Source organism: Trachypithecus francoisi, unplaced genomic scaffold (assembly GCF_009764315.1).
Source record: "Trachypithecus francoisi isolate TF-2019V2 unplaced genomic scaffold, Tfra_2.0 Lachesis_group14, whole genome shotgun sequence".
NCBI lineage: Eukaryota > Metazoa > Chordata > Mammalia > Primates > Cercopithecidae > Trachypithecus > Trachypithecus francoisi.
The window spans coordinates 51,568,630-51,595,836 of record NW_022681459.1 but is presented as its reverse complement, the minus strand read 5'-3'; the positions used below and the strand labels follow the sequence as shown (position 1 = coordinate 51,595,836).

General features: G+C 61.2%; 1 protein-coding gene across 4 annotated transcripts; it reads right to left on the bottom strand.

Moving 5' to 3' along the window:
• Positions 1 to 406: 406 nt before the first annotated feature.
• SBF1 (SET binding factor 1) lies at positions 407 to 26,724 on the bottom strand. Of its 4 annotated transcripts, none has more exons than XM_033233432.1 (41): positions 26,450 to 26,724; positions 19,991 to 20,076; positions 19,392 to 19,529; positions 19,141 to 19,299; positions 18,947 to 19,057; positions 18,221 to 18,326; positions 17,966 to 18,098; positions 17,766 to 17,874; positions 17,579 to 17,692; positions 17,382 to 17,459; positions 16,812 to 16,925; positions 16,598 to 16,726; positions 16,416 to 16,514; positions 16,131 to 16,335; positions 15,923 to 16,035; positions 14,949 to 15,098; positions 14,540 to 14,608; positions 14,300 to 14,458; positions 13,952 to 14,220; positions 13,706 to 13,878; positions 13,555 to 13,628; positions 13,282 to 13,477; positions 12,925 to 13,052; positions 12,295 to 12,473; positions 12,032 to 12,168; positions 11,710 to 11,917; positions 11,246 to 11,442; positions 11,031 to 11,168; positions 9,047 to 9,124; positions 8,509 to 8,690; positions 8,243 to 8,422; positions 7,547 to 7,648; positions 7,290 to 7,475; positions 7,084 to 7,210; positions 6,882 to 7,012; positions 6,580 to 6,810; positions 2,154 to 2,261; positions 1,846 to 2,057; positions 1,101 to 1,188; positions 903 to 1,034; positions 407 to 817 (listed from the first exon to the last, which is right to left on the bottom strand). In XM_033233432.1, the coding sequence occupies exons 1-41, from the start codon at positions 26,502 to 26,504 to the stop codon at positions 719 to 721; spliced, it is 5,682 nt and encodes a 1,893-aa protein (XP_033089323.1). In that variant the 5' UTR covers positions 26,505 to 26,724; the 3' UTR covers positions 407 to 718. The 4 variants fall into 4 exon arrangements, with proteins under 4 accessions (XP_033089323.1, XP_033089324.1, XP_033089325.1 ...); XM_033233433.1 differs by having other exon boundaries at positions 19,141 to 19,296; XM_033233434.1 differs by lacking the exon at positions 9,047 to 9,124.
• Between the last annotated feature and the right edge of the window lie 483 nt (positions 26,725 to 27,207).

Below are 27,207 nucleotides of genomic sequence, written 5' to 3'. Positions count from 1 at the left end.
TGGCCTTCATCCCTTCAGTTCTGGTCTAACCAGAAGCTGCCATCCAACAGCCTCCTGGGGGCAAATGACCACCCACCCTTTCACCCCCCAAGCCTCCGTGATGCCAGCTTCTACACCCCCTGGGGAGGGATGGGAGCTTCCTCTCCAGCCATGCCGGCCCCTAGACCAGCCCTGAGGCCTGGGGGGAATCAAGCAAGGCCCCAATGAAGCCTCCTGCTCAATCTGCCCCCAGAGCAAAGCCACTCCCAGGGACATGCAGGCTGAGCTGGGTGGACCCAGGCACCAGGAAAGGCTCATGAGAAAGATGCCAGCCTCCCACTAGGTGGGCCTGGATAGGTGCAGATGGGACCCTCTGGGTAGGCTGAGAACAGGCCGCCGGGACGTGGGTAAGGCAGGCACAGGAGCATGGCGTTAGTTCTCTCTTTATATAGACTCTGGTTCTAGAAACTCGCCTGCAGCCGCTGGCTGGACTATTTACAGGCCCATTGCGGGCTGTACCTTGGCCACCTCCCGGCACGGTGCTCAGCTGTGATGCCAAAATAAGTTAGGGCCGGCCGGGCGGGGCGGGGCAGGGACGGGGGCTGTACACACAAGTGCTGGGGGCTCGGGGCCTCAATACTGTCGAGGGCCGGGGCTGTAAACATGGCCGGGGCGGCCCTGCCCACCCCTAGTGGTCAGTAACGACTGGAAGCAGAGCAGCCGGGCAGGGCCGGGAGGCTCAGGCGTCCGACAGGCAGCTCTGGATCCGGTCCACCCACTGCTGGGCCGAGGGCACGTCCTGGGCACAGAAGTTGTAAACGCGACGCGTTGTCTTCACCTGGGGAAGGGCAGGTTACTGACTCCACAGCCCCCACACTCCAGAGCCCCTCCCTCCCCTCTCCCAAGCCCCGGCCAAGGCTCACGTCAAAGAAGGCCTTCTCGTCCACAGTCTTAGGGGCACCCATGGTGGGCGTGCCAGGTGCCACAGCCTCCACTTCCGCCAGGTCGATGACACCCTTGCACTCTGTGTCCACACGGTGGTCATAGTAACGCAGCTGGAGGAGGCCACAGAGTCAGCGCAGCCCCTTCCCCCGAGTCCCCCCCACCACCTGATCACTCACCTGGTGCTTGGTCTTGTCCAACACGAACCAGCGGGCCTTCCAAGGCTTCATGAAGGCCCCCTTCTTGTACAGAGTGCCCTCGTAGGACCTGCATTTGCAGCAGAACCAGGGCCAGGTTGGCTGTCATGGCCCAGCCAAGCCCAGGCCCCAGCAGTTGTCCCCACCTGCTGTCCCAGCCCAGGAGGTAAGACCAGGCTCCCTGTCCCCAGAACTGACCTAAACCCAGAGCACTGGCCAGGGGGCCACAAAGCAGCCTCGGGGCTGCAAGCCCAGGAAGACGGCCCAGAAAGGAGACAGTGAAGGATGCCTCACCCCCTCGACTCCAGGGAGCATCCCCACAGCAGAGCCTCAGGGTCTTCAGAAAGCAGCCCCCCCACACAGGGCCATCGCCCTTACGAGGAGAGGGATGCCGGGCAGACAAATCTGTAGAAGCAGCCGCGGCAGCAGCTGCCCAGGATGGATCCTGCCAGGCTCCAGACTCATGGGGGCCCCACTACCTCCCTCCCTCTGCTTCTCCCTCAGCCAGTGCAGGCTGTGGTCGGCTGCGGTCACCAGTTCGACACCCCAAACCCCTCCCAATGGTAGCGTATACTCAGGCCATCATTGTGGCCTTCCCAACAGATCCTTCTAACCTAAGAAATGACAAGCTCCTCAAAAGCACCTGCATCTCCCACCAGAGGACTGCCTGGGACCCCAGAACACCAGCTCAGAGGTGTCCGTGCAACAGGGGGAGACCCCCTCATACCTGTTCTCACTCTCAGCTGTCTGGAACTGGCTGTACAGGGTGCTGGTGCTGCGGCGGGCAGCCTGGCGGGAGCCGGATGCGGTTGAGCCACTACTCTGGTCGCTGTCCAGGCTGAGGCTCAGGGTGGAGCCCACAGGCCCCTCCTGCAGGTACACACCCAGCGAGCGGCGGTGGTGGGGTGCAGTGGACACCAGGAGGGAGCTAGGGGTGCCCTGGAAACAGGAGGTTGCGACTTGGGTCACGGCTGGGCAGACTCCACTTTCTCCCAGCAACAGGCCCACCGTGGCTGCTCACTGGCCCTCACTCACACGTCCGTCTGGCCGGCCTTCGAGGCGCTGTGCAGCCTTCACCCGGTCCCAGGTGTCCTTCCAGCGCTCAGCGGGTCGGCCCAACTCTGTCTCCAGCCTCTGCAGCTCCTGGCAGGGAGAGTTAGTGAAAAGTTTGTTCAAAAGGAAATATCCAGACTACAGCATGAAAAGACAAAAGGAGAAAATACGGGAAAGAGACACAATGGAGAGGCCTGACGTGTGTAACTGGATCACAGGCGGAGGTGGCAAAGGGAGGGAAGAAATACGCAAAGTGAATATTTGGGGACAACAGTTGAAAAATTTCCCCAACTAACCAGAGGCATCAAACAACATAATCAAGAAACACTACAAACCCCAACAGGGTAAGTTAAAAACACACACCCCCCCGGCCAGGCGTGGTGGCTCACGCCTGTAATCCCAGCACTTTGGGAGGCCGAGGCAGGTGGATCATCTGAGGTCAGGAGTTTGAGACCAGCCTGGCCAACATGGCGAAACCCTGTCTCTACTAAAAATACAAAAATTAGCCGGGCATGGTGATGGGCACCTGTAATCCCAGCTACTCGGGAGGCTGAGGCAGGGGAATTGCTTGAACCCGGGAAGTGGAGGCTGCAGCGAGCCAAGAGTGCGTCATTGCACTCCAGCCTGGTCGACAAAGCGAGACTCTGCCTCAAAAAAAAAAAAAAAAAAAAAAAAAAAGCTATGAGCCGAGTCCAAATTCTAGAGGTTAAGCTGAAAGATGCTGGACTTCCAAAAAGCCAGTGTGGCAAGACCTCACCGAAGACACAAAGACGCAAAACTCCAACTGAAGCCCTGGAGAGGCCACATACCTTAGGCTGCTCTATCCCTGCAGCTTCTCTAGAGGTGCTGGAGAGCTGCCCAAACAAAGCTTAGAAACAAGCCTCAAACAGATCAAGCTGACCCACAAGCTCATTACCTACCGGCAAGAATAACACCCCAGACTCCTTAAAGACAGACAACACAGGCAGGCAGGGCAGTGGCTCACGCCTGTCATCCCAACAGTTCGGAAGGCTGAGGGAGAATCACTTGACCCAAGGAGTGTGAGAACAGCCTGGGCAACATTATGGCAAGACCCCATCTTTATATATATTTTTAAGTTATAAATATGTTTCAAGTTTTAAAAGAAAAGATGGACATAACAGTTTATCAGATGGGGAATCTCTATAATAAAAAGGGTTACATTCATTAGATGGGGCCAGGTGCAGTGGCTCCCACCTGTAATCCCAGCACTTTGGGAGGCCGAGGTGACAGGACTGCTTGAGCCCAGGAGTTTATGAGACCTGTCTGGGTAACATAGGGAGACCCTGTCTCTACAAAAAAAAAAAAGCCGGCATGTGGCACAAGCCTGTAGTCTCGGCAACTCGAGAGGCTGAATGAACAGGAGGATTGCTTGAGCCTGGGAGGTCCAGGCTGCAGTGAGCCATGACTGTGCCACTGCACTCCAGCCTGGGCAACAGAGCAAAACCCTGTCTCAAGAAATAAAAAAAAAAATTCATTTGATGGGCTTGAGTATATTAAAAACAAAGAAAAGAGTAGTGAACTTGAAGACAGGACCACAGAAATCATCCAAAATGAACTGCAAAGATAAAAACTGAGAAGAAAAAAGCAGAGCCTCAGCAACATATGGGACAATAAAGTCCCGGAAGGAAAGGGAGAGATTACGCAGAAAAAGTAATTTACAGAAGCAGTGGCTTAAAATGTATTAAATTTGACAAAAATGATCATCCCACAGACCCCAAGCAGGATGAAAGCAAAAACCACAATGGTCAAATTGCTGAAGCCAAAAATGAACACAAAATCTTAAGGCAGAGGATGAAAGGGTGCCATTATACACAGTTTGTAAGGATAAAAATGAACACCAACTTTGAAGCAGAAACAATACAGGCCAGAAAACAAAGTAATTTTTTTTTTTTTTGAGGCAGAGTCTCACTCTTGTCACCCAGGCTGGAGTGCACTGGCGCGATCTCGGCTCAATGCAGCCTCCACCACCCAGGTTGAAGCGATTCTCCTGCCTCAGCCTCCTGAGTAGCTGGGATTACAGGCGCCACCATGCCCGGTCAATTTTTATATTTTAGTAGAGATGGGGTTTCACCATATTGGCCAGGTTGGTCTCGAACTCCTGACCTCAGGTGATCCACCTGCCTCAGCCTCCCAAAGTGCTGGGATTACAGGCGTGAGCCACCGTGCCCGGCGCAGTAATGATATCTTTTAAAGTGACATCAGTTTAACTGCTGAATGTAAAAAAAAAAAATAGAAGCTGTCAACCTAGAACTGTATATCCAGAGAAAATGCCCTTTGCATAATAAAGGCACAAAGATGTTTTCAGATCAACAAAAGCTGAGGGAATTTGTGACTGGCAGATCTGTATTACAAGAAATATTAAAAATTCGTCAGGCTGAAGAGAAATAATAACCAGACCAGATTATACTGACAGAATGAAGAATGTTAAAAATGGCAAAAATAGAAGACGTTTTCCTTCTTTCTTAATTTCCTTAAAACAAAGTTGACTGTTTAAAACAAAAACAGGGCCGGGCATGGTGGCTCACACCTGTAATCCCAGCACTTTGCAAGGCCAAGGAGGGCGTATCACCTGAGGTCAGGAATTTGAGACTAGCCTGGCCAACACAGTGAAACCCCGTCTCTACTAAAAATACAAAAAAAATTTAGCCGGGCACGGTGGTAGGTGCCTACAATCCCAGCTGAGGCAGGAGAATCACTGAACTCAGAGGCGGAGGTTGCAGTGAGCCCAGATCGCGCCACCGCACTCCAGCCTGGGTGACAGAGCGAGACTCCATCTCTCCAAAAAAAAAAACAAAAAACCAAAAAACAACCATGCTGGGTGTTTATGTCATATGTAAAAGTAAAATGTGTGAGTGGACATACACCGCTGTAAGGCTCTTCTGGTGTGAACGGGGTAATGTAATTTCAAGTCAGATGACTATAGCCCTGGCAACTCCTGAAACATAACACAGAGAGATACAGCTCAACTCACAGTAGACAGAATACTAAAAACACATTTTTTAAAAAAAGAAGGCCGGGCGCGGTGGCTCAAGCCTGTAATCCCAGCACTTTGGGAGGCCGAGACGGGCGGATCACGAGGTCAGGAGATCGAGACCATCCTGGCTAACACGGTGGAACCCCGTCTCTACTAAAAATACAAAAACTAGCCGGGCGAGGTGGCGGGCGCCTGTAGTCCCAGCTACTGTGGAGGCTGAGGCAGGAGAATGGCTTAAACCCGGGAGGCGGAGCTTGCAGTGAGCTGAGATCTGGCCACTGCACTCCAGTCCAGGCGACAGAGCGAGACTCCGCCTCAAAAAAAAAAAAAAAAAAAGAAAAGCCAGAAAGGAAAAAAAATCAAAGGGACAAAGAGAAAACAAACAGCAAGACGCCAGACTTAAAGCCAGCCACATCAATAGTAACAGTAAATTAAAATGGGCTAAAAATTCCAATTAAAAAAAACCATTAGACTGGGTAACAGGAAGACCCAACTACATCTACATCCTGTGTCCAAGAAACTCACCTTAAACATAAACACAGACCAGTAAAAAACGCAAGTATAGAAACTCACAGAGCAAGCTGATGCTGGTCACCACAAAGCTGAGTGACTCGTCAGCAACAATCGGACCACGCCAACTTTAAGACAATGAGCTTCGCTTGAGAGAAAAAGGGACCGCTGTCTGTGTGTGGATCACCTCCATCGCAAACCATGACTCCCGTGCTCCCCCAAACCTGGTGCCCCATGCTAAGTCACTGAAATAAATGACTCATTTCAGCCTCACCACTTCCCTGTAAGGCAGGAATCAGCATTTCCACTTTCTGCACGAGGAAACAGAAGCTCTAAGATGCTCAGATAACCTCTAAGGCCACGCAGCCAACAGTGGGGAGCTGAGTGCAGGTCCCCCCATGGCCTAGCTCTGAAGTCCTACACACCAACCTAGCCGCCACCCCCTCAGTCTCCTTTCTCCCTCCCAGGCGTCTCTGCCTTGTTCAGTCCAGGCCCACCAGGGATGGCACAGTGAGGGGTAAGAGAGGCCTAAATGTCAACCCCCAGCTTTCAGGGCAAGAACCCAGAGCTGCTCACATTAGGGTAGGTGGGGCAGGCAGTCTGGCGGAGGGAGTAAATCACCGTCATCTCTAAGGGCTGACTCCTCAAGAGTTGCCTGAGCTGCTCACAGCCAGGTCAGGGAAAACACGCAGGCCCAGAGTGGAGGCTGTGTACTGAGACCTGGGGGTCTCCGGTCACTGTCTGGAAGCACCCACTGGGTGGGGCGGAGCCCTGGGGAGCCACAGCCACCCCCAGGGGTAACCGGACTTATGTGTATGTACAAGTGCACACACACACACAACCCTGGAGTCTGAGCAAGAGGAGGGGGTGCCAGGCCAGACCCTGCTCCAGGACCACACGCACCTCCAGCAGGCGTGAGATGGCGTCAGGCTGGGCCCGTGGGCAGCTGTCGTAGCAGGGCCACACCACACGGCGCCGGCTCTGGGGAGCGCTTCCATCAGACCGTTCTTCCTCTGGGGGTTCGGGGGGCCCCTGGGCCAGTTCCCAATCATAGGGAGGGCCCTCGGCCAGCGTCTCCTCAGTGTAGAAGTCCCACACCTTCAGGTTGGACACGTTGCTGTAGGGCCGCAGGACCTGGGAGTGGGCCTGCAGTTGAGGACCTGGGTCGGGCAGGAGCTGCCTACCCGACCCAGGCCCCAGCTTACCTCCGTGTCCTCGGGTGCATACATGTAATTGTAGAACACAGGCGTCCTCTTGCTCAGTCGGTCCACGTACTCCCACACAGACCTGCACGGCAGCTGGCCCCTGCGTTCCCCCTTCTCCTCGTACAGCAGCCCTGCACAGGGCCAGCAATGAGCCTGGGCCCCTCCTGACCCGCGGCTGTCCCAGCCCCGATTCCCCACCTACCCAGCTCAATGCGCTCATAGTCAGAATCGAGCAGGAAGGTCCGGAAACGGCGGGACACGTGGTGGTAGCCGAGGAACTTGAGGTAGAACTGGCTGAACTCAAACTCCATGGGGAACTGCAGATGGACCTGCATGCCACGTGGGTCAGGGGCCGGGGTCAGCGTCAGGGTGCACGGCCCCGGCCCACCCACACAGCGGCCTGCCCACCTGGTGCACGCAGTCCAGGAACTGCAGGAAGACGGGTGTGACGCCGCTGCTCTGCCCAGCCAGGGTGTGGGCCCCACGGTGGCTGAAGCGGTGACCGAAGGACAGCCACTCCTTCTCCAGCAGCAGGCGGAAGCCCTCCAGCGTGCGGTAGAAGGGGTCTGAGAGCAGCTGCACCAAGGACACCACCTGCCAGCACCGCTGGAGGGTCAGTGAGGAGCCCAGGAGCCTGGCCCACCCCAGCCCCATGCGCCACACACCTGGGTGGTAATGTCCCAGCCGTCCTCCAGGCCCACCAGCACAGAGGAGCCTGAATCCAGGAGCTCCACCACCAGCACAGACACCTGCAGCAGTTTGTGGATCTGCAGGGACAGGCGGCCTCAGCACCTCTGGGACCCACCGCCCTCCCGCCTCGCCACTCACCAGGCTAGAGACCCGCACATCCACAGGCACCGGGGAGGCAGGCCCTGTCCACAGCCCTCTGACTCCTGTATGTGGGCACAGTACTGGACCGACACAGCTTGCTCGGGGCATGCCAACCACCGCCGCCTCCAGCCTGCTGGCCACAGCCCACTCCCTTCCAAGCCCTCGAGGACCGAGGGACGTCCCTGTCCCTCAAGATGCCCAGTGGCCCCATCTTCAGTGTTCACCGAGCCAACGTCCTGTCAGTACCCACCCCCACAAGAATGCAGCAGAGGCCCAGAACCATAAACCGCATCCCCCGTGTGGTCATCGGCCCAACTGGGCCCAGCAAGCTGCTCCGACACACTCATGCCCAGGCCCCTCTCACTGCCAGCTGCCTTCCAGGCCCAGAGCCGGGGTGGGAAGTGGCTGTCACCTCCTCCTTCCAGTGCTCCACTCTCTCAGACAAGCAAACCTAGACCCGTCCACTTGGCTCTAGCCAAGGGGTAGGCCCAGCACCAAGGTGGGCAGAGGGACAGGGGCGGTGCGGAGACCTGGATCAGCCACTCCGAGTCTTCCAGCGAGCGCAGGAAGGAGGCTGGGCTGGGCTCAGCAGCGGGGCAGCCTGGGACACATGCCTTCAGCAGCTTCTTGAAGCTAGCCTTCACCTGCCGTGCCTCAAATACCTCAATGGGCACCAGCTCCCACTGCTGCAGGGGGTCTGGCCGCACACCCTGAAAAGAACCCGGCCGAGCACCGTGAGACACGTGAGGCCCCAAGCCTCCTGCCCAGCCCCACCCCCACGCCCCAGCCCAGTCACCTTAAGCTGGGCTTTGTCCCCGAGGATGTAGAGGGCTGCTCGCTGCGGCCGCAGGAAGCCCGGGTCGGGAGGGCCCCCGTTGGCCTGGGGTGGGGCCAGTGCGTCTCTGCCAGCCAGCCGGGAGCCCACATCAGTGCCAAGGCCACTGCTGCGCCCACTGGTCCGGACACTGCCCCACTTACCTGTGGAGAAGACGCCAGGTAAGCACCCGAGGGGGGCCAGGGCACCACTTACCTGGGGCTGGCTGGGCCTGGCCTCCAGGGAGGGGGTTGAGCTCCCAGGGCAGGGGTGGTTGGCAGGACCCCGGCAGGGCCGTGCGAGAGGAGGGCTGGAACACACAGATGCTGAGACGTGGGGTGGCAGCCAGTGTTAGTTTCTAGGGCAGGACTCGCGGGTCAGGTAGGTAAGGACTGGGGCTCGGGAGACGGGTCGTTAGTGTCAGGCGTGGAGGGGGACATTAGTGCCCGCAATAACTCAGTGCACACTAGAGGCCGCCAGCCCCAACTAAGGGGTGGCCTATGCGGGCCGGGTACGGTACCTCGGGGTGCGGTCCGTCTGGAGGCCGAGGCCGCCATGGGGTTGGACAGCGTGGTGACCCTGGCTCTGGGGCTGGGAACTGGGGGCACAGCAGAGAGAAGGCTCAGGCCTAGCCCCAGGCCTGGGGGTGCCCAGCCTGGGGGTGCCTATAGGCCAGAGGGTCCCACCAAGCCCCCAGGGAGCCTGGAGGTAGCAGCCGTCAGCCCCAAGTCCCTATCTCAGGAGAGTGGGAAGAGCCATCCTGGTGCGGGCCTCTCTGCCAGGGCAGGGCAGTCCGCAGAGTACTCTGTGGCAGCAGAAGGGCTATGTGGTGGGCATCCCGGGCTCTCCCCTGAACACTTCCTCTCTTCCCACTTAAGCCAGCTCAGAGCAAGTCTGTCTCTGAGTCCCTCCTCCACACCCTGGCCCTTTGTCCTCCACCCAGAGGACCAGGGCTTGTGATGGGCACAGCTCAGAACTCTCAACAGACGGGCATGCAGAGGCCTCTGTCCAGGGCGTAGCAACAAAAGGTAACCAAGAGGTGTGGCCTGGAGAACAGGCGAGCGACCTGGAGGCTTCCCAAAGAGGGGAGGGGGGCTCAGAGCCTGAGCCCGGTCCAAAAGGATGGAGAGCAGCTCAGTCCAGGATACAGGCAGATCTGAATCCTAGGCTGAGGCTTACAGTCCGGACGATGTGGCCTGAAGGTACAGGGGAGGCCACAAGAGGAAGTGGCAGCCCAAAGGGCTGGGAGATGCCTGGGGTCCACAGTGGGTCTCTGGGCGCCTGGCGCTGCCTTAGGCTCACCTGCTTCTGTAGAGCCCGAGGGTGGGACTGAGAGAGGCAATGTCCCCTCGCCCACCAAGTGGTCACTACGGGCCAAGCACAATGCCAGCCCGACACACCCTGCATCCTCTGACGGTGGCCACACTGCAGACACCCAGCTCACAGTGAGGATGCAGCACCAGCCTGCTTTGGATGCCAACCAGGGCCCAGTGGGTCCTTATAAAGAGGTCAGAGCTGGGACTAGAAGCCACAACTACAGCTGAGGGAAGCTGAGCCCCTGAGTGTTGCCGGGCACTGAGAGGGACACTGGGAGGCAGCAGCCACTGGCACTGGGGATGGTCGGAGACACAAAAGGGACTCCACAGGAGGCACAGACATGGGGATGGAGGGGCAGGAGGGGCAGGAGGGGCAGAGGGGGCAGAGGGGGCGGGGGGGCAGGGGGGGCAGGGGCGGGCCCACCCGCAAGCGCCACTCAGGGTTTCTGGCAGGGGTTAGAAGGCAGGAAAACAGGGTGAGTGTAAAACAGAACCATATAACGTGATATCTAGAAAAACAAAACCACTTCTGAACTAGAGAACAGGTGCTCCAGACAGTGAGTGTGGGGCATACCTGCCACCCCGTCCAGGGGCCAGTCTACCTCAGTGTGTGCAGGGCGCCTGTAAAGTGTGCGAGGCGGTGGGGACAGAGATAGCAAGGCCAGCTCGGGCAAGGCCCAAGGAACCAGGACACACAAGGACAGAGGCCAAGCAGCGGGCAGAGCCAGGCCAGAGGCTCCAAAGCCAATCTGGATGGGGGGATCGGGGAGGGCGGAGGGTGGGGGATGAGGAGAAACAGTGACCCTGGGAGGGAAAAGGACAGAGGAGCATCTGGGATGTTTCCAGGCTGGGGGAAATGATAAGACAGAGCCACGCAGAGGCGGCACCTGGAGGCCCCTGCAGGAAGCTGCAGCAGACGCAGAGGTGGAGAGCGGGGCAGTCGGAGCAGGCAGGATGTCAGGGAGAGCAGGACGTCAGGGCGGACAAGAGGTGAGGGCACACACCTGGTCTGGGCAGGCTTCCCACCCCTTCCCCACGGCACCCCGAGGGCATCCTCCTCATCCCATACCCAAACATCCATGATCAACGCCGTTTCTGCCCCTCCATGGCCTGCCTGCCAAACCATTAATGCCACCACAGCCCCCCAAAGTGCCCCCGACCCCACCGTCTGCCCACAAGCACCCTCACCATGACTGCCCATGTGGGCTGAGGAGAAGCCGCTAAGCGTGTTGCGTCCCGACGCGTCCGCGTAGCGGGGCATGGAGCTGACCACGGCCTGCAGGTACTTCTCCTGCTCCAGGCTACTCGAGTCCGCCTGGGACTGGCCTGGGAGAGGACGTGGAGCTGAGGCAGGGGAGGGTGGGATAGGGCAGGGCAGGCACAGGGCAGGACGCAGGAGGTACCTGGAGAAGGTGCGTTCTGGGCCTTGAAAAGGCCGACGACACCTTTGCCATGCAGGCCACCGGAGCGCAGCAGCACTGCCTTAGACCGCCCGCTGCGCCAGCAGACCACAGGAAAGCGGTTCTGGCGGTAGCAGCGGGACACGCGCTGCAGGGCGTTGTCCTGGACACTCTGGGGTACAATCAGCAGCCCTGGGTAGCTGCAAGGAGGCAGAAGCATGAAGGCGGCTGACGACCCCACCCACTCTGGGCTCACGCCCCAAGCAGGGCAAGAGGAGCCAGCCTGTGGCACTTCCAGCTTAGCCACGGGGCCCTCCAGCCCACGCCCCCAGCCCTGTGGCCCGTCCCTCTGCCCTCTCCCCCTCCACATTCCTGACATGACCAGGAGCCGTGGCCCAGGCCCACAGCAGGCAGAAAAGACACTCAGCCACCTGCCAACCACCCCGGCCACCCTGGCCGGCCCTCACCTGCGGCAGATGGCGTACATGCGGTTGACTGGAGAAATGCGGAAGGGCTCAGACTTGGCCCGGCTCAGGCTGCTGCTCAGGGTGCCCAGGCCGAGGCGCTGGTAGTCGCGGCAGCAAGCCCTTTCCACCAGGCTGCTCATGGTCATGCGGTCGGAGGGCTTCAGGGCTGAGGACGGGGTCAGCGTGCTGGGCTCCAGCTCCTCCGACACTGTGCAGGCCAGGCACACGGGGTCATCACCCAGAGGCCACTCCACCTGTCCTGATCCTCCCTGGCGAGTGTCAGCATCCAGAGACCACCCAGGACTCCACCCCACCCTTCTACCTGAGATCTCGTCCTCCTGGTCCTCGGGGGGCGGCTGGCCCCGGTGCTCCCAGCTGGGGGGGTTGTACTTCTTACGAGTGACATGCTGCCGCCCGATAGTCTTCTTGGCGTTCTTGACCAGGTTCCGGGACAGGGTTCTGGGGCAAACAGAGTCACCAAGGTGAGAAAAAGAGGGACAAAGACAAGCACAGGGGCCTAGGAGGGTTGGAGCAGAAACTCATGGCTGAGGCCCCGCTGCCCCGGCCTGGGACCCAGATCCACACCTGAGGGAAGGACCCTTGTCCTTGGTGACTCGCGGGGGCCGGCCAGGTGTGTGGGCAGAGCCCAGGGTGAACGCGAAGGTGGCCCTGACATCTGGCGGGTACCGCAGCTTATGCAGCTGCTTGCGGAAGAGCTCGGCACTGTCAGACCCCACCTCCTCATCAAAGGCCATTTTCAGCAGCTGCGTCAGAAAAAGCAACCCTTACGAGTCTGGGTGGCCCCCAGCCCCTCCCCCAACCCTGACGCTGCCAGGTGCCAGGCTCCCCTTCGCCCCGCAGCCATGACACAGAGAGAAGCAAGGCACAGGCAAAGGCCTGTGCTCATGTTACACGAAGGCAAGCATTTGTGTAAACCTGAAATCTCAGTGGCTGTGAGGTGAGGCCTGGGCTTGCAAGGCACACCCAAGACATGCACTTGAGGGTCAGCGCCCCAAGGAAAGGACAAGGACCCAAAGACTGCATATCAAACAGTGGATGTCAACTCAAGAGCCACGGTGAGGGCCCCAGACACGCAGGCCTAGCAACAGGGCCACTGGTGGAAACTGGCTTAAAAATGGTTCAGACGAGAAAGACCGGTTCCCACGAGAAAGACCAGGGCGGGGACGAGAGCCCCACCCGTGCACCATGCCCCACCTGGAATGTGCAGGAGCGCAGCTGCAGCCCATCCTGCAGGAGCTGGTCCACAGGGGTCTGGATGCTGATGCGCTTCTCCTTGGTCAGCGCGGCCACCGGGAAGGAACGGACCACCACCTGCTCCCCAACTTAGGACAGGCCAGGCAGAGTCAGAAGCAAGGAAGATGGGGGGGTCCCAGAATCTCAGAGTACCACAGTTACAGGTGATCCCAAGTGGGTGGGGAAGGAGCAGACAAAGGCCCATTTCCCATGGGGATCCACAACCCCCGAGAAGAGGGTGGGAGAAACAGGGAAAGTCCATTCATCCCAAAGACCTGGCGGGAGCGGGCGACAGGGCCAGAGGGTCTGCAGGCTCACCCAGGGGGTCCGTGGGCATCCCTGTGAAGATGACCCGGTACGTGGTGAGGAAGACGGCGCCCTCAGCTGGGAGCAATGCTGGTCCCCCGGCACTGCCCCCCGCACCCTCCTCTCGCCCATCCGGCAGCAGGTAGACACGCAGGCCGTCCAGCACACACTCTTCACCGGGCAGCAGGCGCGGCCGCAGCAGCTTGGGCTACTCGAAAACAAGAGCAGGAGCTCAGGATGCAGCCCCGGCCTTGGGCGCCCGCAGCCCTGGCGGCCCCCACAAACCTTCTGGATGGGCGGCAGCCTCCGGCTCTCCCGCTGCACGGCCTCCAGAGTCTCGATGTGCATCTGGACGATGTCTGGGGGAAGGTAGTTCTCACACTCTGCATCCAGCCCCACCCATCCAAGGGGGTGTCACCAGCCCTGACCCTCGTACCTGGCACCATGACATGCAGCCCCTTGAGGTGGTCGCTGGTGACCCCACTCTCCGTGCAGACTTTGTCCACAAAGCGGTTGATGAAGCGGACCACAGCCCCAGCCACGTCACAGGTCTCTGCGTCCTCAAAGCCACTCTCCGTGTCATAGCTCTCAGCCACGCTGCCAGCCATGCTGGGCCAGGGAAGAGACTGTGGGCATGGGCCCCGCCCACTCCACTGGGCCCAACCCCCAGTCCCCGCCTCACCTGTTGGTGACCAGGCTGTTGCTGGCGCTCTCCAGGTCACCCAGCCCAGCACGCTCCCGAAGTAGGCGGCTCTTGCTGCTGTCCAGGGGCAGGAGGAGGTAGCTCATGCGGTTGGCATAGTGGATGGCCTGGCTGAACACCGTGCTCTCCTCCTTCTGCACCAGCTCCTGCTGCTTCTCACGGCTCAGGGTTGGCCACAGGCGCCGCTGCTCAGAAGCCACATCCAGGGCAGAGCGCTCATCCTCCTGGGAAGGTGCCTCCCCAACCTCCTGCCACAGCACCACAGGCATGAGCTGGGGCTGCACTGCCCCCAGCCCCCAGTCCCCAGCCCTGGGACTCCCTGCGCACCTGGGCAGGGGCCGGGTCCTCGGTGGGCTCCAAGTAGAGGGCCCGGATGTGAGTCTGCACATCCCCATAGAACATGGCCTCCCAGAACTGTGGCGTACTCCACACCACGTGCTCCTGCACACAGCTGTACGCGAACTGCGTCACCCCCGGGCTCAGCTTCTGCAGAAGCCAGGGGAGAAGGTCAGCGGGATGCAGCCAGGACGCGGCTGGGAAGGAGACCTCAGCCATGCCACCACTCACCCGGCAGAAGGCTGTGACCAGAGGCAGCAGAGCAGCTGCGATGCCATGCTCATCCAGAGAAGTGCAGTCCTGCAGGCAAAGCGAGAGCCTGTCAGGACATCTCCCCTCCCAGGCGGCATTCACCTCCCACCACGCCCCCATCACTCCCGTAGCCACCGCGGACCAGCACCTGACACCGTGGCTCCAGCTCCCCAGGGCTGCCTCAGAGGCTCAACATCAGGAAACCCCAGGCTCCAGCACCTGCCCCCAACAACGGTTCTCTCCACTGTGTTCCCTGCAGACCCAGGACCCCTGCCCACTGGCACAGGAGTCTCCTGCACCCTCTCCACTCTCACCCGCAGACCAGGGTCTCCCCGCCTGTTCCCGCTCATGCGCCATGCCACTGGCAGGATGGGAGACCGGGCCTCACCTGCAGGCAGCAGTTCATCATACGGACGACAAAGTCAAACTGCTGGTGGTCCAGGACCGCACGGTTCTGCTGCACATGCAGGTGCAGCTCCTGGGCAAGGCAGCGGCGAGCAGCTCGCCCCTTCAGGGCCCTCAACACGGCAGGGAGCAGCTGCAGGTGGGGAAAGCAGACATGGGTCGAGGGCACAGAGAAGACCCACTGGGGGCCCAAGCAGGGAGGGCAGCAGGAGTCCAGGAGACCCAAATGCCTTTCAGGTGGGGTGTCCCAGACTCTGGGGCTTTGCTGACCAATAAAGACTAAAACCTCCAGTGGGCCCAGCAGCTCCACAAGTACAAGTTCACCAAGCCAGACACAAGGACACAGACGCTCACCTGTGAGCCGGCAGGGAGGTGCGCTCCGGAGGGAGGCCTTGTGGCCCGGGCCCCCCCTGCTCACAGGCTCAGAGCTGCCTGGCACAGGCCCAGCCACAGAGAGGCTTGGAGTTTGTGTTCTATTGCTACATCGTTCATCACAAAACTGGCCGCCCCAAAGGGACACCACACAGCCAATGAAAAACAAGAGACTCCAACTGGCCATGATGAAAGACCCCAGAGGTGTTAAGTGAGCATCACAGAGGGCAGAACAGCAGGGAGCAGGCTCTGTTTTCCATTAAGTGCGAGGAACAGGGCGCGTATGGGCCTACCCGGTTTAAGGGGAAAGATGCAGAGGAAACATAATAGTGAAACCTTCTGATTTCTAAAGATGGAAGTAAAGCTCCCTGGCTGGGCCTCCCACGCAGGCCTGACCCACCACTCACTGAGGTCAAGAGAGGAGACCCGGCGCCCACCTGCCCTCAGGCCAGCCCAGCCACCCCCAGCTGTCTGTTAGGCAGAGGCGGCCCCGGGGCAGGGTCAGCACCCACGAGAGCGAAGCGCAGCCTGGGTCTCCTCTGAAACCCGCTGCCCTGGCCCGGCTGGAGCCTGCACGGCCCTCACCTTCTTGGCCTCAAGCATTTTCCCCTCAAACACGTAGGAGATGCAGTTGCGTACGACCTCCAGCCGCCGGGCGCTGTTGACATGCAGCCCGCTGCATCGCTCCAGTATGGCAGCTGCGGGGAGAGAACACGCACACTCGGACCCCTGACCCCATGCCTGTCCTGGACCATGCCCGGGACCTGCCTCCCCGTCCCTCCTCATTACGCACTCATGGGGGGCCCTGAGGGCACAGTGGTCCTCTTCTCGGCCTTCACAGCTGGGGGTGCACCCTGCATCTTGGCCGCAGCCTGGTCCACGATCCACTGCACGGTGCCCTCATCCAGCCGGGGGAAGGGCCGGGGCACCCGTCGCAGGTGGCTGCTCTCGCTGGGCCTCTGTACCTTGTGCATCGCCACGGCTGGGTACGGGTTCTCCTGTGGGGAGATGGGAAGTGTGGAGCAGGGGCTGAGGGATCAAGGTGGTACGATGCCCTCCCATCCTGCCACCCTCGTACGTTCTTGTAGAGCTGCTCTGCCAGTTCCTGGACGTGACGCAGGATACGCTGGGGGTGGTTCTCATCTGCCCGCATCCGTGCCACCTCGTGGGCCACCAGCTAGTGGAGTGGGCAGGAGGTTAGGTAAGCCATGGTCAGGCAAAGCCAGGGCAGGAGGCTGGGCGGGCAGGGTGGGAATGCACCTCATCGAACAGGTCCGTGGGGCGGTACGGGACCCCACGCTCTGACACGAAGCCAGCAAAGGCCATGCCCTCCAGCACCTTCATCAGGAAATCATCCTCCACCAGCCCACGCTGGCCCAGGAAGGCTGCCTGGGGGACACAAGGAGGTCAGTCCCTCAGGGGTCTCCACCAGGCACTTATCTCCCACTCCACCCCCAGCCACCAGGTGCCCCACCTTATGGAAGCGGATGACAGGCTCTGGGTGGATGCGCACAACGTGCAGGCACCAGCGATAGCCCTGCAGCAGCTGAGCGAAGAGCCGCAGAAAGACGGCTCGCAGCTCCTTGTCCTGGGAGGAGAGCTGATTGCAGGCGAAAGCCAGCCCTACCCACCCCCACGCCAGGTCCCTCAGGCGCTCCTCCATACACCCCCCACCCCTAGCTGGGAAGAGGCCTCCCCAGGCTGCCCCGCTCCCGTCCTTCTGCCCCTCCCACCATTCTGCACACAGGGCCACCAGCAACTCTGAAACTGTCTGGATGAGGCACTCCTGCTCAGCACCCTCAAGGGCTCCTGTGACCAGAGGTCATGTTCCAGCCCCTTGCTGGGCCCCTGCCGCCTCACCTGCACCACTCACGACCACCACACCCAACTGCTGGCAGCTGCTTTGCTCCCAGGCTCCTTCCTGCTTATGCTACAGGAGCCGGGGCCAGCCTGAGGGTGGTGCCTTGTGTGTCAGTGGCAGCAGACATGAGCGGGGCAGCCTGAGTGCCCGGGGTCCCCATGCAGGAGCAGCAATGACACCCACCTGCATCTTCAGGGAGGACGTGGACGTCGTGGGTGGAGGGAAGGCGAGGTCAGCCAACTCCAGTTCTGGGTCCAGGACCTGCCAGCACAGAACAGAGCAGGCAGCTGCATACTGGCCCCAGCTCTAGGCTCCTGTGCTGCCAGGCAGCCACATGCCAAAGGCCCCCAAGGCTCCCGCTCGCACGTGGTGTCCCTCACCATGCTCAGCACACTGTGTGTCTGACTCTGCAGCGGCTCTGGCAAGGGTGGAATGTGCACGCACTCGGGGATGGCCACCGTTCCTCCATCCAGATCAGCAACGATCACGTCAAGCTGCGGACCCAGGGAGCCGGCAGTCAGGGACCCGCAGGCTTAGGCCGAGGTGGACACAAAGCACAACCCTTACCAGCTCCTGAGTCTCTGCCTGGAAGGCCGCGTTGACCCCAATGATGAAGGGCGTGGGTGTGCTGAGGACCTCCAGCAGCTGAGCCGGCAGGATGGGCACATAGGTGAAGCTGTGCAGGCCCCAAAGGACGCAGTGAGCCAGGGGACGTGGCTGGGCAAAGGGGCCAGGAGGAGGGGCTGGGAGGGCCGCGCGAGGGTCACCTGTATCTGAGAGGAAACAGCAGTGCCAGGAGGCCCCTACAGGCATCGGCGAGCCGCTGGTAGCTCCGGGACAGGAAGAGAACCTTGTGCTCCGTGAGGGCGGCACAGAACAAAGACAGCACGTTGGTGATGCCTAAAGGAAGAGGAGAAACTTGGAAAGGACCCTGGGCTCCTACCCAGGCAGAGTGAGAACCCACATCCCTGACTACCAGCCCCCGAGGGGAAGCCATGCAGGGGTGGGACAGACAGGCTCACCCAGCTGGCGGAAAAGCAGGGCCACGCTGCAGCGGCTGACGGGCAGCGAGTCAGCCAGTGGAGTTTGGATGACCTGCCGGTCACCAGCCCCCAAAGAGATCGTTCTCTGCAAAAAAAGAAGGATCGGGGCTCAGTAGCTTGACCAGATCTAAGTCAGCCCAGAGCTCTGTGGCCCCAGGCACACCCTGGTGGACAGACAGACCCAAGGTGGGACTGGCTGGGATGGACAACATGGCAAGAGGGAAATGCCATGCCCTGCCTCTGTTGTCCCAAACAGCTGCAGAGAAAACTCAGGACAGGAGTGGCTGCTTTTGACTGGGGGTAGGGATGGGGCCTAGGTGGGCAGAAGAAACAAAGAATCCATACCGCTCCTTCCTCAACAGAGTCCAGCTGCACAGGACAGACAGGCAGAAAGACACGGTTAGACACCCCAACACACCCAGGCATGGGGCAGGAAACAGACAGACAAGCTGACACCAACATCCAGAGACAGGCACACACCATCGAAGGAGCGGACAGAGAGGCTGAAGGACACAGGCCCAAAGCACAGGTGCAAAGGCCAGGTGAGCAGGCCAGGACTGTCGGGGGCAATGGTGGCACAAGGACACAGGAGGGAGCATCCAAGGCCTCCAGCTGTGTGTGGCTCTGGCTGGGCTCCAAATACCTACAAGGGCCCCAGCAGGAGGGCCTGTGGCTGTGCAGACATCAGTTGCCCCCAAAACCCACCTGTGAGCCCCCAGCCAGGGGCACAGTGCATGTCAGCAGGTTCCCAATCACGTTTTCCAGGCACACATTCAGGCCCTCCACGTGGATGGCATAGATGAGGCCGAGGCTGTTCTGCAATGACCAGAGCGGGAAGTGGCGGGACAGCCGATGGAAGCACCCTCGTCCTGCCTCACCATCCCAGCTGCCCGCCTCACCCTGAACACCTCCGTGTGGTCAAGTCGAGACACCAGTACTAGCGTCTTCGGTGCAAACAGCTGGGCCGACGGGGCAGGCGCTGTGGGAGACAGGTGGGTCTGGCCTCCCTCATCCTCCTCTTCCCTCTCTGTGGCATCCTCCTCTCGCGTCGTTTCCTGCTGGGGGTCAGGAGGAGATGGGGGCAGGGGGAGTTGGCCATGGCCCAAGGATGCAGCTTTGTTCATGCCATGCCCAGAGGCCCCAAGCTGACCTGTGAAGGCTCCACTGGCTCCCAGAAGGTCAAGCAGGCGCAGTAGTGGCGCTCGGAGTTGATGTCAGTGAGGACAGCAACAAAGAAGGTCGGTGGATTCCTCTCAGGACACAGCTGCCACCCGCTAGGCTGGCAAAACTGCAGGGAGGGCTCAGCAGTCAGCTCCTCCCCCTACACCTGTGGCAGGAACCAGCCCACCTGCCCCAACGTCTGCACTGCCAGGCCTGGAGGCTCCAACATACACAGGCAGCTCCTTGCTTGGAGACCCTGGGGACACGTGGCCTCCTGGGCGTCAGTCTCTCCGACTGAAAGGAGTAACAGCCTCTGACCTCCCCACCTGGGGCAAGGACCAGAAGATGGGAGAACAGTCCCCACCATCATGAGTGAGTGACAACATGACAGTGACATGAGCACTAAGCAGCCCGTCGGCCAAGCCAGCCACACCCCCCAACAGCGGCTCTGCTGTCTGGTCCCTCACCCAGCGGGGAGCCGGGCACTGCAGAGGCCCCTCAGGGACGAGGGCAGGGCTGTGCCCACCTGCCGTCCCAACCTGCCACCCCCCCACCTGCCAGCACCGTCTCAGCACGCCCCCCACTTACCAGCTCGATGCCCTGGGGGAATGGGTTGTCTTCCCAGTCCTTCTCCGGGAAGCGCTGCAGAATCTGGCCCTGGCCTTCCCCACTCCCTGAGGACAAGAACAGGTGGTCAGAGCACCCGCCCCGCCCCCCCATCCACCAGGAGGCTTGAGGATCCCAGTGTGGAAACGTTCCCACCCACCAGGCCCTCATCTGGCACCAGATCAGCCTCAGTTCCCTAAAAACAGTTTTGTGTGCAGAGTCTGCTGGGCAGCTGCAGACCCCACGGCTACCTGAGAGTGGAGAAGCCCCTGCCACTACCATCCCCATTCCCCGATCCCATCCCAGAGACCTCCTTCAGCCTGAGCAGCCCAGCTTCACACAGCACAGCAGCCCTCCATCGAAGGTCAACAGTTCAGGACTGTTCCACAGCCCCCACAGCATCTGCCACCACAGCCAGGCCCCCACTTAGGCTCTCAGCCCCCCAACAGTAGGCATCCCCCAGAGCTCCCTGTTACCCACCAGCCCTGGGCCCAGCCAGGCGTGTGGAGGACTCACGTCTGTTGTCTGTGTGGGGTTCAAGAAGCCTCAGCCCCACAAGGCTAGGGGCCATCCCCTGGGCCCACAGCCCCAGACTCTTCCCTATCCCAGCTGCCTCAGAGACAGGTCCCCAGTACAGGTCCCAGAAGGTGGAGTTTGGCAGCTGCCTGTTAGAACACCATCCCCCAGCCAGTAGGACCCAGAGGGACAGCAGCTAGATGGGAAGGATGGAGACTTGGTCCAGGACGACCACTGAAGGATGCCCAGACAGCCTCCTGAGCACTGGGATCCAGCAGCTCTCAGAGGAGAGGGGACGGTGGCCACATCCAGGCCTGCTCCCTGTCTCCAAATCTCCCTGTACAAAGGCCACAGGACGGGTGCTGAGCACAGCCTAAGCTCCCCTGGGCCAGGAGGCTTTCAGGGCAGGGAAAGCCAAGAGGCCTACATCTCCCCAAGAGATCCCTCCTCTCCTTGGGGCCCCAGAGCCCTCGAAGTCCCTTCTACTCTGTTCCCCCAACAACCACACCCAGGGCACTCTTTCCAGGCCCAGTCCACACTGGTGGGCTAAAGGTGCCTGCCTGTGGCTTACCCCTAGAGAGCCAAACCAGGAGGCCTAGTGGTCAGGACCACAGTGGGATACTCAGGGTGTGGCTCCCGCTGCAGGATGGCTCCACAGGCCTCCCAGGGCTTGTGGAGGACAGAGCAGGTGCAGCAAGAAAGACGAAAGCCTCCCTGCCTTCTCCTCCACACAACCCACAGGTCCCCAGGGCCTGTGCCCATCCTCTGCTTGGACGGGCCTCAACACCGCCACCCACCTGGCGGAGGCAGCAGAGCCAGACGGGCAAGGGGGGGTCATACTCAACACAGATCACCTCGTGTACCCCCACCCCGACTCCCAGGAAGCTGCGGCCCCACATCCAGCGTGCCCGGTCCTCCTGGGAACAGATGAGCAACCCTGGCAGCCCATGGTACACGCTCCACAGGTCCCCTACGGGCAGGGAGACCACCCGCCCCCAAGGGTTACGGAGGCAGAGCCAAGGAAGTAGGCAGTGGGCAGGTTGCTGCTAAGTGGGAGATGGTGGGGCGGTGAGGGGCCGATTCTGACTCACAAAACCTCAGCTTCCTGCTCCCCTCCCCCACCCACCACTGACACCCTGCAGAGGACAGGCGGCAGACTGGTGGGGGCCCAGGTGTCTGCGGGTGCCACACCTACCTCCACACCCCCAAGCACAGCTCACTCAGGCACAGGCCCTGAGCTGCGGCTCCTCCCCCACTCCGCCCACTCCCCCAAAGGCCTCCTTGTGCTCGGCCCCAAACCACCATCTGGGCCCAGCCCTGGCTGGCACCCAGGGCTCACCCAGTTCTTGCCACGAGGCAGCAGGAGGAGGAAGGAAGGGGGTTTATGAACAGGGACAGCAGTCCCTGCACTGCAGCCTCCCCCAGGCCAGGCAGGGAAGGCAGTCTTCCCCAGGAGGATGGGCAAAGTGGCAGGTCACTGTCTACCTTGACCCTCTCCACCCCATTTGTCTTGTGAAGCACCAACTCTCACTCAGCCTTAAGTCCTCTGCGGGGCTCTACCCTCCAAAGAGCCAGCCCTGAGCTCCACTCTCCTTGGGCTGGCCCAGCAGGCCAAGCAGGCATCTCTCCCTGAGCTCCTCTGTGCCATGACGGCCCTAGACTGGCCCTTCAGGTCTCAGAGCAGCCTTCAGACCTCAGCCCACAGAGCACCCCCTCCCCTGGGAAGCTCTGCCCCAGCCTGGGGCCTACAGGGACCCTAGGACCCACCTCCCTCCACCACACCCCAGTGACTGCTAGTGCACCTGTTAGCTTGGCTGGGATGGACCACAGACTAATTAAGGTTTGTAGAACACATACAGGCGGCTACACGACCATCCTCCCCACACCCAACGCACTCACACCCCACAAACAAACAGGTTCCTCAGTCAGAAGTACAGGGCACCTTCCGGAGCCCCAGGGAATGACAGAACACAGCTGGCCCCTGGAAAAGCAGGCCATGGAGGGCCTTGCAGCCCTGGGCTGTGAGCAGCTCTCCTCCTCCCCGTTCTGAGGTCCCAGTCTGCACCTCAGCTCTGTGCTGTCTGGGGCCAGGCCACATCTTGGCCTCCAGGGGGATGTGGGGGGTTTTGCCATGTCTCTCCGGGGTCCCCACCCACCCCACCTGAGCCCTATAGCCACAGGAGTGACCTCCAGCAGCTGAGCTCCTTGCCCACCAGAGTGCTGCCTTTATCTCAGATCAGACAGGAAGGAGGGTGTCCTCCCCGCTCCTCCCCTCAGCAACAGGACGAATCCACACAACGTGCTGTGTGGCACAGGGCACCAAGGTTTTCTTGCCCCTCCACCTTTGAACATGCGGCCGAGGGGCCACCCAAGGACAACACTACGGCTCCTGTCCTGAAAGCTCCTCAAAAAGTGCTTCCTCCTGCACCAATGTCCCTGTGGCCAGCCCCACAGACTGCAGGTCTGAAAGGCGGGCGGGCAGGCAGGCGAACACAGACCTCGCGTTCTGTCATCTGCTGGCAGCACCCCATCACCAGTGCCAGGCTCTGACGCCTGGAGGGCTGGCCCAGGCCAGTGTGTGCTGTGGGGAAGCAAAGAACGATGGCAGGCTCTCCTGTTTCCCCACCACACTGCCCGCCGCGCACGAAGACCAGCCCTGGCCAGCTCTGCTGCTTTGAAGGGAACCCAGCTATAGGAAAAGAGAAGAAGGAAGGACAGCACCTTCCTGCAACACCACCCATCCAACCCCAACATGCACATGGCTCCCTCAGCCGCAGCGGCAGGCCATGTGCAGGGCCCCTACAGCTTCCTGAGCCGTACCCCCAACCTCCCCTGCCCATCAGACCAGAGCAGCTCTGACCCAAGGCCTCGGACCCCTTCTGACTCCCAGGGTGGAGGCTGGGAGGCAGTTGAGGCCGTCCCAAACAGCCCCAGCCCGCTCCAGAGGGCGGGAAGGAACGTGGGTGGGGACAGTAGATGGGGCTCAAGAATGCAGCCAGCTCATCACAGTCAGGATGAGGCGAGGCCATGGGGTAAAAGGTCTTTTTCTCAGATGCAAGGGGTCCAGCCCCTCCTCCCAGGCAGATGCACACTTGGCTGCTGGAGCTGCAAGGCCGCTGGCCAGGTCAGGGCCAGATCAAATGTGTCTCCTGCTCCCAAAGACACCTCAGCACTGGCCACGCTGTGATCAGGGCCCTTCTGGGCGAAGAGCTGGGCAGAGGCAGTCTGTCTAGTCCTGACGCTGGCCCCAGGGCACAGAAGGCGATCCCTGACTCACCAGGTGAGGGGCCTGCAGATGGGCCGGCGCCGGCCACCATCACTCTCCGAGGTGAAGGAGCCATGGCCGGCACAGGCATTCACCTTCTCAGGGCCCCTCCCCACCTTTCCTGAGAGGTTCCAGCTGGTAACCACTAGCAACTGGGATGCTGCCTCAGGCAGGACTTGTGTACCCTCAGCACCCTGGTCCTGCACCCAGCAGCTCCAGACAGGATGTCCAGATCCAGGCAAGACAAGCTATCCGCCCTCCTAATCCCCAACCCAAGACACCCTGCATCCAGCCCTGAAGTGTTAGCCTGACAGAACAGAGCGGGTCCTCAACCCACTCAGAAGTGCCTGTTGTATCTGTGCCTAGAGGATCCACACACCTGCTGCTCAGTCACTAAAGACACTCATCATTTCCAGGGCCCTCCTGTGTGCCACCACATCACACATGTGCATTCACTGCATCCTCACGGCAGCCTGGGAGGTTAGCATGACTCACTCCATCCCCAGATGAGGAAACTGAGGCACAGAGAGCCAAACGACTGGCTCCAAATCACAAGGCTCTCAAGGGGCAAAGCAGAGATAAGTGATCCCCACGCCATGCTCCTCTGCCTCTTCCCCCCCGCCACGACCTGCCCTGGTACCTGGTTAGTCCATGACCAGGGTCCCAGTCTATAGGCTTGTTCCCCTCAAGGATAAACAAGTCCTTCGAAGGGGCTGTGAGGCCAGCAAGCAGCTGACCAGCTCAACCCCAGAAGGTAGTGGGCACAGGGCTCCACGGTCCCCCAATCCTACTGCAGTGGACCACTTATCACTCCTCCCTGCCACTTAGGGGAAGGGGGAGGGGGGCACTTCGGGCTCCAGCCTCCTACCCTGTCCTGCGCAAAGGACACACACACACAGGTGCCTGCGCTACATGTGACTCCAGCAGTGAGCACACACATGTCACAGCCAGCTTGTCGTGGAGCCCACTCTGCCTCTTCTCTCCTCCCACCTTCAACTCCTCACCCCACGGCCACCACGCCTCCCACCTGGCCTTTGCCTGCAGTCTCTGTCAACCCAAACCCTCTCCACACTGCCCTCAGCATCATCAGGGTCATCATCAACTGTTCCTGCAGCCCCTGCTCCAGCCCCCAGCCCAAGGCCCCTCGCGCCAGGGCAGCCCTCAGCCAGCCTTGCTTCCCTGGATCCGTAGGCACCCTCTGCCCCAGGTGGTACGGCCTCCTCTATGCCCCTCACAGGTGCCTCAGCGCAGACAGCTCCCTCTGTGGGTCAAGGCAACACTGACAGGCAGCCTGCACACAGGGGGGATGAGGACTGTGTGGTCCTAGCAAGCAAGAACTCCCTCTCTACAGAAAAAGGCAGATGCTCACCACTGACGGTGCCGTAAGACACACACTTGGATAGGGTGCCATAAAACACACGCTTGGATAGACGGTAGCAGGGAAGAGTGTGTGCTGCATAAGAGGGCACTAGGAGGAGCTGGAGATGAAGATGATGCTAAACAGGCTTCAGGAAGTGTGTGGGGGGTCCAGCAGAAGAAACACAAAGAAGAAAGAAGTCCAGGTCCTGCGTGGGGACAGTGACAGCTGGACTGACAAAAAAAAAACAGGGTAACTGGAAAGGCAAGCTCAACCCCACCTCAATATCCAGCCCCTGCCTGACCACAGAGCTATCCCCACATACTGCCCGTCTGCAGCTAGGATTTGACTGCCTGAGTGCCAGTCCCAGCCCCTCTGAGGCGGCTCAGGCCAGGCAGTCAACTTATCCGCGCCTGACTTCTCTACAGATGGGGGCAACAGCAGGGCAACCCCGGTGGGCTGCTGGGAGGAAGAGGTGAGATCATGCACACAAAGGGCTGTGCGGGGCCTGGCACACCAAGCACGATCGCCAGCGCTGCTGTCTCCAGGCTGCTGCTGATGTCATCGTCAGGCTCCGTTTTCTCCTACCCCCTGGGCTGAAGGGCTCTCAGACACGGGCGCTGACCCCAGACACAGACCTCCTAGGCATGGGCACCCATCGCCACGCTGATCCCCCACCCAGGGCTTGGCGTGCAGAGCCTGGCCCGTCAGGCGAGTCGCCAGGAATACTCTTCTCTCTACTCTCGACGCTTCCTCCTGAAATCCTCCCAGTTTCAAGTCAAACACCGCTTCTCCATGCACCAACCCCGAACTCCACCCCCTCTCTGCACCCCGCCAAGACCACCAGGGGCTTCAGACGCTGCACCAAGGTCAGGGGCGGGCTGGTGAGCCGCGGGTCCGCGCCCCTGGAGCCACTAGAGCCACAGCCGCCGGCAGCCGGCCAAGGGGAGAGCCCGTCCCACCCCTCAGAGGCCGGGCAGGCCGGGCCCAGGCTTCTCTCCCGGCCGCCACCAGGCCCGCGCGGCCACGCCGCCCCCAGCGGACGCCCATTCTCCCCACGGGCTGTCAGGTCGGCCCCGACCTTCAGCCCCCGCCCGACGCCCGGCCCCGTCCCCGGCCCTCAGCACTCAGCCCTCGGCCCTCGGCCCCCCGACCCCGGCCCTCAGCGCCCAGCCCCCGGTCCTCAGCCCTCAGCGCCCGGCCCTCAGTTCTCGGCCCCCCGACCCGGCCCCCAGCCCCCAGCCCTCGGCCCCCGACCCTCAGACCCAGCCCCCGACTCTCAGCGCTTGGCCTGGGCACTCACCGCGCGGGTGCGGCCCGAACGCCACCAGCACGAAGTAGTCCGCGAGCCGCGCCATGGCGAGGGATGTGGGGCGGCCCGAGGGGCGCGGGCGGGCTCCGCGGCTCGGGGACTCGAGGGCTGCGCGCTCATGGCCCGGCCCCGGCGCTGGACCGCGCACCCCGGACACCCCGGGTTCGCTCTCCGGCGGCGGCGGCGGCGGCGGCCCGGGCTCCCGCCGCCATCTTCCCAGCCAGCCGGCCCGCCCGGGCGCGCCGTGCGCCTGCGTGCTGTCGTCCCGCCCCCGAGTGGGCGGGGCCTGCAACCGCGTATCTCCATTGGTCCAGCGGGTGCGAGGGCGGCTCCCGAGAGCGGCGCCCCGCCCATCGCTGCCCACTCTGGGGCCCGGGCACCGCCCCTCGAGCCGGGAACCCGAACTGCGGCTCCGGCGGGTCTGACGTCCCCACCCGGGTCGGCTGTGGTGTCGGCGGGAGGCACGGGACAGGACCACAGCCGCCCTCGCGGTTGGGACTCCCCGCACAGGGGCCCGAACCCCACTCCTGGGCCCTCCCAATCTGGGGATCGGGTTCCCAGACTCCCCGTCCCCCGCCCCTCGCTGTCCAACTGGAGGAAGGCGGGAGGAGCCTGGGCGCTGCCCACCAGGCCCCCCAAACTAGAAGTCAGGAGGCGCAGGGCCGTCACCTCAGGGGCTGCCAGCCTGGCGATAGGGAATGGAGAGAATCAGGCCCTGCCCTTCGGGGTCCCAGGCTGAAGAGCCCCCA

What these genes read in the sequence shown, in the direction of transcription:
- SBF1 (XM_033233432.1), bottom strand. Translation starts at nt 26,504, where the DNA reads ATGGCGCGGCTCGCGGACTACTTCGTGCTGGTGGCGTTCGGGCCGCAC. An exon ending in AGCCAGTGGAGCCTTCACAG is followed by an intron (nt 19,300 to 19,391) that starts GTCAGCTTGGGG and finishes CCTGACCCCCAG; the next exon opens with CAGGAAACGACGCGAGAGGA. An exon ending in CTGTTTCCTCTCAGATACAG is followed by an intron (nt 17,875 to 17,965) that starts GTGACCCTCGCG and finishes GGGCCTGCACAG; the next exon opens with CTTCACCTATGTGCCCATCC.